The 11,381-nt window shown below is 37.7% G+C and overlaps 1 protein-coding gene across 1 annotated transcript in view; it reads right to left on the bottom strand.

Annotated features, from left to right (window-relative positions):
- Positions 1–8,362, bottom strand: part of LOC140226921 (ubiquitin-protein ligase E3B-like) — a 34,094-nt gene extending 25,732 nt beyond the window's left edge. Inside the window, exons 1-9 of the mRNA XM_072307352.1 lie at positions 8,215–8,362; positions 6,208–6,334; positions 4,963–5,033; positions 4,396–4,455; positions 3,812–3,916; positions 2,813–2,912; positions 1,422–1,590; positions 859–964; positions 175–295 (exon numbers count right to left, since the gene is read on the bottom strand). Coding sequence (XP_072163453.1) covers positions 175–295; positions 859–964; positions 1,422–1,590; positions 2,813–2,912; positions 3,812–3,916; positions 4,396–4,455; positions 4,963–5,033; positions 6,208–6,334; positions 8,215–8,328 — 973 coding nt within the window. The 5' untranslated portion in view covers positions 8,329–8,362. The remainder of the gene's footprint in view (positions 1–174; positions 296–858; positions 965–1,421; positions 1,591–2,812; positions 2,913–3,811; positions 3,917–4,395; positions 4,456–4,962; positions 5,034–6,207; positions 6,335–8,214) is intronic.
- Positions 8,363–11,381: the final 3,019 nt, after the last annotated feature.

Here is an 11,381-nt window from a genome sequence, read left to right on the forward strand (position 1 = left end):
TGATTTACCTTTCAGCAAAAGGTATCTTACCTTTTTTTTGTTCATGTGTAACAGGGCAGAGCTAAGGAGCTAATGAGAGTTCATTGTAAAGCTATTTTACAGAATGCTCTGACTACTGCATGACTGTGGAAATGATCGATAGCAAAGTGACAATCCTGGCATGCATGGACTCACCAAGAAGACACAATGCATATGTAGCATCAACCGATGTAAGGACCATGCTGCACCCAGTGTCGGAGCTCAGGAATTTCAAGCAGTGAGCCAAGAGGGCGCTGTTCCTCATCAGATTCAATGACTGTATGATTATTAAACACAGACGGATGAACAAGAAGGGGGATACACATGAATATTTTTGTTGATCTCCCATACTAGCTATCCTGATTGTTCTATTCAAATTAGGCTGTGTGTTACACCGTTTGCATATTTTGACACGATTGTAGAGTAATTTTTGTGACATCCTGCTTATGAACAGAAGAAGTCTGCACTACCAGAAATGTCACTGAACCCAGGTACAAAAAAAAAAAACCAACAACAAAAACAACTTGAATCTTGTGAATTTTAATCCCAACAGATTCTTGCTCATAAACATTTTTTTTGCTTCTTTTCACATGCTATTATCTTGTTTGATTCTCATTCAAAAAAAAAATAAAATCATAGTAATAGTAAACTGAAATCGACCAAAGCATAACACAGTCTGTAGGCATCTTGGGCACATCCTTAAGTGTAATTAATACTCCATGTTCTAAACTCTTCCTTCCATGCACTGGAAAACTAAAGGCACAATTTTGTCCAAAATCTTGCCCATGATTACTCTACTTGGGGGAAACCCTCCATGGGATTCTACTAAACTGGTCTAACCTCTGAATTCCCTGACGACAGATGGAGCAGAAGTCCAGGCACTGGTAGGATGTGGCTGATGAAGATGTGAAGGAGATTGGTGGAGAACCCACTGGATACCAGCGGCCTACCAGTATCAAGATGCACACACAGAGAGAGTGAAGCACTTGTCAGTAGTGGTAGGAAAATTTAATAGACAACATGTACAGCAGTGACAGTCCCACGTTTGGCATGTTCAAACTACTTTCACCTGTCCAGGTGATGGAGTGGCGCGTTTACCGACCTCACTTCCTTTTTTCTCTGCTCTTTCTCAATATGCTTCAGATCATTAGCATCATATACGTCAATTATCAAATGCTTGAACAGTACACAGTTAGATAAATTTTGCATATATATGTTTTTGGTATACTGTTGTTGTTGTTGTTGTTATTACTTTTTGAGTGATCCATGTCTCACAAGCTGCTCTTTTAAGAAGATCACTCTTTTCTACTGCTTTATTTATTCTTTGCTACCATGTTGATTGCAAGTGTACATAGTTTCTTCATTATATCTTATAAACAATATATATTACATTTTTTATATACCTCCATGCTACTGTGATGGTGGCATTTAGGATGATTGGTGAGAGGGATGGTTGTCTCTTGGTCAGTCCCTCGGTCAGCAGGGTGTGGAGGACAGGATACAGCCCCTTGCTGGTCAGGTGGCCCATCACATTAGAACAGATCTGACCCATGCTGGACTTCAGGGCATCAGCTATCAATAAAACATATTAGTTTCATTGATTTAAAGAAAAAAAGTAATAAAAACATATTCAAGTTCTTCAAAAACCATGGTATCCATTGCTTGCTATTGTATCCTACCCTCATTTAGTGCAGTTAGCAAGGTTACAAACATTGTATATCTTTGTTCTATAAAGATAACCTTCAAATCAAATCTGTTTGACTTGTATCAATGCATCATTTCAGCAAATGTATATTGTACAGTATATCAGCCTGTAATGTAAAGGCTGGTATTTCTACTGTATAAGCTCTTATTTTTGCATACAGATATTTTCACTAATAAGGTCATAGACATTTCCAGAAGATGTTTTCATGAATTGACACCGAGGCTGTTTCAAAGGCACTATTACCCTAGTGCATGGCAACATTTTCACAGGTCCAACTGTGATTTGTGAAATTCATGAAAATTAAACTCTTGTGAAAATAAACAGTATGATATGGCCATTATCCCATTTCATTTGAGACATGTAATCCCCTTCCAATGTTTTCTCATCTGCACATACTGGTACCTGTTGACTTTGGTCATAGACAAAGATCTGAACATCACAAAGTCTAAAACATACTTCTGTCTTATCACCTACTACCTCTCTTATAAGAAGCTTAGTTATTTGTTTTCTTTGTTCTTTTTCTATGTTCCTATTGTGTAGTCTGCTTCTCTACCCTGAATATACTCTTCATCAAAAAATAAAACAAAAAACGAACAAACAAACAAATGTAAGCACATAGCTATAAATGTAAGCACATAGCTTTGATCTTCTGCAACATCCATTGACATTTTCTGTGCCAGAGATTTTGGACAAAGTGTACAATGCTATAAAGATTTCTGAGGTAATCAGCACTCATATTTTCAAACAGTACAACCATATGCCCTAACAACCTTTCTGTCCCCGGTACTCTGTACTTTTCTGCAGGCTTGTCACCCTATAACTGTGTCTAACAAGTAGACAAACTGCACTGTATAAACATCTTATGATATTCTACTGAGCAATTGCCCCTGTAGAATGGGAGACACTATAACTAGAGGTTGATGATGTTTGTTGGGGCTAAGTATACTGCAGAGAAAGCGAAGGAAAATGCATGCTTTCTTTATTCAACAAGAGTCCAAAGACTTTGTAATGTGCACATCATTGCCTAACTCAACAGAGGCCACAGTGACTTTGCATGTCAGGAGGAATTCCACTGGGATATTAATGTACCTTTAGGTATCTTGAATATCTTCCAGGTGGCTGTGTCTGTGAAAGTGACCAACATGTGTAGGTAGAGGGCAATGCTCCTGGCTGCTACAGGAAGGTCAGGCTGTGAGACAAGAATATTGTAAGGACATAGTTTACTTAAAGATGGCAACATCATGTGACATTACAAAATCTCATTTCATTGTTACTGCCATCACTACAAAAACTCCTCAGTTGATTCTGTCTTGTATAATTTCCATGCACAAAAAATCAAAATGCAAGTTAAAGCAGTCATAAAGGAGTCTGATTAATGCTTCAATATGTGTTAAAGGGTATTACATACAAGCTTGTACAGTAGTATTGTCACAAGTACCATCACAGGGATGCCAACTTCTTGACATAAAAAAACCCCCATAATATCTTATATGGAATATACTAAAAAAATCAAATCTTTTTAAGACTAAAATTAGATTTTCATGAAATCTTGACACCAACACTAGCCCATTTGCCTTGGGTTAGTAGAATGTCAGTAAAAAAAAAAGAAATGTTTCCCTGGTAAGAATGGGCAAGTAAAATGTTGCTACATGTGCTTCATCAACATTGATGAAAAAATTATACTGCATCCACATATTTCTCGCCCATTTAGGCTCTTCATTCAGCACCTTTGTAGGGGTTAAATCAATTAGTAGTACATCTTTCAATGTGATGAAGTGTTTTTCTGGAGTTTCCTGTGGTGTATACAGGCATTGTTTGGTGTTTTTTTTTTTATTTGAAAGATGAAAAGTTGAACATTCAATAAGTGATATTTGTATTTCACTTTGTTTATCAAACCAAATACTATAACATTGCATTGGCTGGCATCTCTGCCATTGCAGATGCTTTTTGCGAGTTTCTGGGTAGGGACAGCAAAATAATGTGAAAAGTGTACAGCATGAAATTTATATACAAATATAAGTACCTATCAAATCTCTCTCTATATATATACACATACATATATATCCCTAATATATATTTTCTACTGACCTTGAGTTGTTTCAGCTGAGAGGCACACATCCAAAGTATCTGTTTGAGTTGGTATATCCATGGCAGCAAGTATTCTTTGTTGAGAGCCAGGGACACATACCACACCTGGGGAAAAAAAGTATGAAAGGGACATAACAAAAGTTATGAATTTGTTGTTGTTGTTGTTTTCTTCAATGCACATCTAAATGTAATATCACTGCAAATGTATAGTAGCCATTTCGGAGAAAGATATAATGACGTCCAAGTGTAGTTGAGACAATGTCAAAATGATTGAAATCAGATTGAAGTCATCCTCACTGAGTCTTTTTAAGGTTCAATCAATCACCGGGAGTGGAACCAATGGTGTGTCACTAGTGGAGGTCTATGGGAATTTCAAATTCTGATACGAAATTGCTTGACAAGCAAACCTTTGTGTGTGTTGGAACAAGAATGCGTATGGCACACAGCTATGGTAATGATACTACATAAGCATACATGCAACTTTGCTGTCTGATACCAATTTGTATCGTGCCACTGAAGTGAACAGACAAAGTGAACCCCTCCCCTTCAAATTCATCCCTACACAAATGAGAGTTTCTTTTTACCTTCATGTCCTTGCTTGACTCCATGCTAGCAATCACATAGCGGCAAACCTTCTCAAAACGCTGCAAATGGGAATAATGATTGCAGACAAAACAGAAACAGAATACTGATGGTATAACAACACTACAAAAAGTGTATAAGAAATCTTTAGGACTTTATAGAAAATGGACTTTTTTTTTCTTCATATCTATATATTTGTAGATACAACTGTAAATCAAACATTACAATTGTTTGTTATCATCTCATTGCATTACTTAACATTGCTGGTACACACTTCATATTTCTCATAACTTACCAGCAATTGTGCTTGAACAGTTTTTACAGTCTTTGCCAGGTATTGGCCATGCGTACTACACACTTATAGGCGTACAGGTTGTATCTATCCTCTAGTCACTTGACTGAGCTTTGTTTGGTATCGGCAGAATTACAGTTACGTGTGCTAAAAAAAAGGCAGTCCCATAATTTGATGATTGAACACTCATCTATGAATGCATGCTCCTCATCAATTTTCCAATGATGCATTTACATTGAAATGAAAAAAAAGAGAAATAAAAAAAAATTCCACAAACCTTCTTGTCACGCTCATTCTTGTCACTGAAGACATACAGAAACCTCTTGATGGCTTGGTAAGCCTCAGTAGCTGTTGAACACAAAAAAATCAAGAAATGGCAACAGTATGTACTGTATGTAAAGATCATGAAAGCTCCATTGTTCCACTTCCTTAACCCATTGAGGATGGACTTTTTTTGCTACAACACACATTTCCCATAGACACCTGCCCGAGTATACTCAAAACTTGTCCTCAACGGGTTTAAGAACGATAAAAGTTTTGTCATTTCCAGTGGAGAATCAATCCATTATGGGGAAAGAAAGAAATAATCTCAAAGAGTTTTCATTTGGAGTAAAAGAGTATACATGTAGTTCCATTTTCCACTTGCGACAAGTCACTATGAAAACCTGATGCATTTGTAATGAACAAGACTGATTTTCTGAATTCAGTTTTGGTTTGTTTGTTTTTTTTTGCATAAAAAAAAATCAAAGATATCAAATGATGTATAATATGCCTTATTACATTGTGGGCTGCATCAGAAACGAAAATAAACAAATGCTTTAATAGATGAAAGTTAATAAATGATTTACACTAAGTATCTTGCTGCACAATGATGGACCATACACCTTCTCACAATAGATTGAATAAAATCCAGTGAGTAACAACAATTCAGTCATGCATTCCCTTATTCAACAACATATTCTTTTATCAATAATTGTTCTTCTGGTCAGGGTGGGCTTTTTAGACCCTATTAAAGAGAATGATCAATCAGGCCAGTAACACTGAAACCTTGTACTCCACTTTTGCACATTATGCTCTTCCACAAGCTACAGCTGAAGAGGATAGGTGGTACATACTAATATTATACAGTGTATCTCCATAGTCTTCTGCTTCTATTTGTGCCGGTACATGCACGTGTACATGTGGAATGTTCATTTTGTAACCTCATAAAATATCTTCAGTATAATTATGTGTTCATCAAACTCTTTGATATCAAGATCACAATAAGCATGGTAAAGCAGTACTAATAATAGTAATATAAATTTGTAAGATTGCAACTGCTGATTTACAGAATTTTAAAAAAACATGTCAGAAAAAGGAACAGTGGGAATCCAACCTGCCATCTACAACTACATGTATACTGCTTTCTGGGCAGCAATAATGAGAAGGCTATCCCTGGTTGCCAGAAGATAATAATCTCTTGCTTTCATTCACAGTACAGTTTATGTGTTTGCATAGATTTACTCACTGTCCCAAAAATTACCTGGAAAGAAATGGCTGATAGCATCTGGATTGCTGGGGGTCCCACAGTTTGACTCACATATCCTGTCCACGTCAGCAAGCATCAGTTGTCGGTATCTATGCCTGCAGATGAAACCTCTGACAAGAGCCTGCATGAAGAGATTGTGAAAGATGATCATTTCAATCTCGAATATCATTCAGATCGTAAAATTAATCGGAAATTGTCAGAGTGGCTAGGATTTTTAGCACCAATATTAGGTCATAAAAGAAAATGGAAAAAGTTTCTTATGTACAATTGTGTACCCCCCACTAATTTTGCTATACTTGCCACTCTACGCTACCCTACCCTTGTTCATAATAGCTTAACATGTGGATGCATGCATGCACACTTGGCAAATGGTAGGGACAGTGTGCATTACGTAACAAGTCACAATAATTGTACTAGTAGAGCTTTATAGTGTAAAATGATATGACAAAAATATTAGCATAAAGTACAAAAGGAACTCTTGCCAAAAAACAAACAAACAAAGCATACAAACAAGCAAACAAACCCCAAACAAACATCCATCATCTGTTTACAAAGGAAAGGGGTACAGAGGGGTGTTTGGTCATGGTGGGAGGTTGTTGTCACAGGTTAACACTACGCCTGACCCTTGGCCTTGACATAAACATTTCCATGCAACAGCTGGCAAAATGTTTAGAATTTACTTAGAATAGAAGCTACGGCTAGGCATAATTCAGTTCGGGAAACCCACTCACAAGGGGGGCCCCTCCTTATAAGTAACCCGTCCCCCTTATAAGTAACCCCGTCCCCCTTATAAGTAACCCCCGGGGCACCCCTTATAAGGAGTCTCCACGCTTTTTTGCAATGCAACGCGAAAATGAAAGGACTGCAGCAATTCGCTTGATTATGTCCATAAAGCTTCACAAGTTTCCTAGTTACTCACGAAATTTGAGCAAAATCGGTTCGAGGCATCATATCTAAAATCACGGATTTAAATGCGATGTCAAACGACCCATGCGAATGCTGAAATGCGAGCGATTACTGGCGTGAGTGTTGCCAGGCGCGGCGGCGGCAATGCTTGAGTGCAGACGTGGCGACTGAGTACGGAGACTTTCGTTCATAGCCACCTGAATGAACGAAAGTCTCCGTACTCAGTCGCCACGTCTGCACTCAAGCATTGCCGCGCCGCCGCGCCTGGCGACACTCACGCCAGTAATCGCTCGCATTTCAGCATTCACATGGGTCGTTTGACATCGCATTTAAATCCATGATTTTAGATATGATGCCTCGAACCGATTTTGCTCAAATTTCGTGAGTAACTAGGAAACTTGTGAAGCTTTATGGACATAATCAAGCGAATTACCGCAGTCCTTTCATTTTCGCGTTGCATTGCAAAAAAGCGTGGAGACTCCTTATAAGGGGTGCCCCGGGGGTTACTTATAAGGGGGATGGGTTACTTATAAGGAGGGGCCCCCCCTTGTGAGTGGGTTTCCCGAACTGAATTTATCTCTAGACTGACCTTGGGACGTCTGTCTCTAACTGGTTGACAGTTTATTTGACAATTTATACATTTTCTTTGATGCTGTTAAGTAAATTTACTCATTATTAAGTTTAGATCATCATGATACACTCAATAGCAATGGCAAATGCACCAGCTAGCTAGAACTATTGAGGTACATGTACGGTAGGTAGAACCCATTGACACTTTTCCATAATCACTGATAATTAATCAAAATACATGTAGATAATGAATAGAGTCTACTTGTACTTGCAAATGCAATGTTGATACATTTGTAAACTACCACGTTAGTTTAGCCCGAGGGCCGAGATACCAGATAAAATTTCCTATCAACTGACAACTGATTTAATAACACCTGTAGATACCCCCTCCAACAAGCCAAGTGAGAGTCCTTCTGTACAGAAAGAATGCCAACGTAACAAACATATAATTCAGTATGTGGGACTACACAATGCCATTCGTAGCTGTGCTCCTAGCTACTGCAGGTAGAAATAATACTATTTTACCTGTATCGATATGATTGCCTGCTCTTTGCGACGAAGTAGTGCACGTTCATTTCTGGCTGCTTTCGCTTTGTCGAGGAGATCGGACTTTTTTGAAGAGTCTTTCGCACCAAACATGGCTGCGATGCAGAATTTTCCTTTCCACGAACGAAGCTGATAGTGATAGAGAGTTCAGCTAGCTACAGGGAGGTGAGACCAAAATGATCGATGCAACAATGATTGTTTACTTCCGCTCAGCTGTTGATCCCATCTCGCACAACATAGTATGGACAGCTCCGTGCTTTGTCTACAACGCTAAATTTGAAAGCCCCGATCAAGAAGACAGACATCAGTGGACATCAGTGGGTTCAATCACCGCTACCACCACCATCTCCACGACCACACCTTGCAATGTTCATTCTATTAATGTAGGCCTACAAATGAAATTTAGAGATTTCCATCAGTAATTCATTTCTTTGCGATCTTGATTTCATCAAATAGGCCTAAGCTGTACAACAAGCAGCTGATGCTCACAGAACTCACACGCTTTTCTAAAGTTTCATGCTTATTCCTTTTCCCCCCACAATCTATACATTTGCTAGACGTAAATATTGGAATGATCTCTGTTATAGTTAAGAGTGTCCCCAATATTTTAGAAAATAGGCTGATTTGAAGAAAATGTTTTGATTATTTATGAGAATTTATCTGAGTGTCATCACCAAAATTAATGTCTTATGTCTCACCATCATGAAATCGTAAATTCTGCTGATCCTTTAATTGTTACAAAAGATATGGAAAATCCAACTTTATTTTCCGTTAAATCAAGCAATTATATGCTAAGCGGCTCCAAACAGGGCACTGACTAGAACTTTTCTCTTGTTATAGTCTTCTGTCTTAATCTTCACACCATCTCGGTAATCAGTTTCTCTCGTCTCTCCCTCCCTCCTTCTCTCTTCCTGCCTGACAGCGACTTTACGGTGTGTGGATTTCAATTCTGTCCAGGGTATTTGTTTCAGGTTAGTCTAGTTTCCATATCGTGAGTTTCTGTTGTAATTCCGCTTCCTATGTAAAGCAGTGGGGTGGGGGGGGGGGGGGGAAATACACCCTACAAGCACTGCTTTTTAGCATTCTTTCCTATTTCCAGCATTTCCGTATACTTATAATATTCTGTAAGCTTATCTTTTATTATGTATTGTGATGTGATTTATGTATTTATTTTCAGTAACATATCTATGATTATGTTTCCGTAGGGAATGGGAAAAATAAATAAATGAATGAAAACCGCAGCAGCCTATTGGTATTATAGGGCCTTCACCTCTGTAAAGAAGCACAGCACCACTTTGGGGGCCCCTTGTAACTTCACACAACTAGAGAGTTCCTATGAAGGAACTCTATTCAATTTATTCTTTATATTCAATCTATTCTTTATAATTAGGACGCCCTCTTTGGATTGTGTGTAGTAGCTCTACAGATGGTAATCACGGCCTCATTTTATGAAAAAACAGAAATGCAGTATAAAAAAAGGATAAAATTATTGCAGCGACCACAGATCTCTGACAGTCGTCTGAGCTACACAGATATAATCATTTTTCTTTCTTTGTTTTTTTATTTCGCTGAACTTTGGAAATCTAAGAATTCGTCACACCAACAAGGATAAATGTTAATTTATTCATTTATTATTTAACCGTCTCATTCTTGTGTGGGTGTACTTGCGATGCCAATTGTAGTTACTTTGTAAACCAGTATATCATGGACTAATGTGATTATAATCTGATAAATGTAATATGTATATATATACTGTATATATATATATATATATATATATATATATATATATATATATATATATATGTGTGTGTGTGTGTGTGTTATGATAGGTATGTATATAATTATACAATATATAATTATATAATATGTTTATTTATATTATACATACACACGCATATTAAATGTATCATATAAAATTATGTAGACATGAAATAATACTCATACCACACACAAGCACAGACAACACTGTCATAAACGCACATACATCAATTACCTCCAAATATGATTTCAACAATAATTACTTGTCCCTGCTAGTTGCTTATGACACTCAAATCAAGATTCATTCATCCGCGTTGGTTGTGCTCCGTTTGTTTTATTACTTATGAACGCGACTTGTTTAGGGAATACATCAACTTTATGAAAAAAAAAAATTCTTCGTTCAGCTAAGGGCAGCCTCAATTTACCTCTATCCTTTTCCCATTTTCATGACGCTCATGGTAAAACTCATGGAACAATGTGTAGGTCTGTTTTTCACTATAATGGAAACAACTGCTTTGTCGATTGAGTAAATCATCACTCTCCTGAAGTCATGCATGCCTTTTTTTAGGGGGGGGGGGGAGATGACGGAAAATCTACAAGAATAAGGAGTGTTTGTTTGTTTTTTGTTTTTAAAGGGGATATCTGATTTGACTTATTCAAGTCACCTTTGTCATTGTCATACCGATGGTATTCAAATCATTATGGCTAATAACTAAGTGAAATGGCAAAAAATTACTCCTTCTATTTCGTCAAAGATTAAACGCCTAATCAAGCAACGTGTAAATTTTAGCTGCAAAATATTGTGGTCTACTTTTAGATTATTTTGGTGTGCTTTTCAAACCTACGGCTTAAAGCACTTCCTCTATTACTGAGTCTACTACGTGGAAGACATTATTAATTTTGAAAACTGGAATAGGCTCACGTATAGACAGTTTGATAGAAAATATGGTTGTTCAAACGACACGAAGATAGTCAAAACATTGTGCAACATCCGAACTGGCATACAAAGAAAAATCGGGTGCACGTCACGAGACCGACACCCACGAGTGATACAGCTCACGAGTCATACAGCCCATTAGTTCGACACTAAGCTAACAAGGCCCACGAGATATCTGTCGATCTCGTGGGCTGTTTTTACCTACTGTCGAACTCGTGGGCTGTATGACTTGTGAGCTGTATGACTCATGGACCTGTTTTCACTGTCGAACTCATGGGCTGTATGACTCGTGGGTGTCGGTATAGTGGGATAACCCCGAAAAATCTGGATCAGGTGTGGGGTGGTTTCATTTACGATCAAGTCTAAAGTTCAGTGCAACTGAATATCAAAATAATTGTTATGCCACAAAATATGGATTCCTCGAAGCTGCTTGCTCCAATAATGAATT

Source organism: Diadema setosum, chromosome 4, assembly GCF_964275005.1.
Source record: "Diadema setosum chromosome 4, eeDiaSeto1, whole genome shotgun sequence".
Lineage (NCBI taxonomy): Eukaryota > Metazoa > Echinodermata > Echinoidea > Diadematoida > Diadematidae > Diadema > Diadema setosum.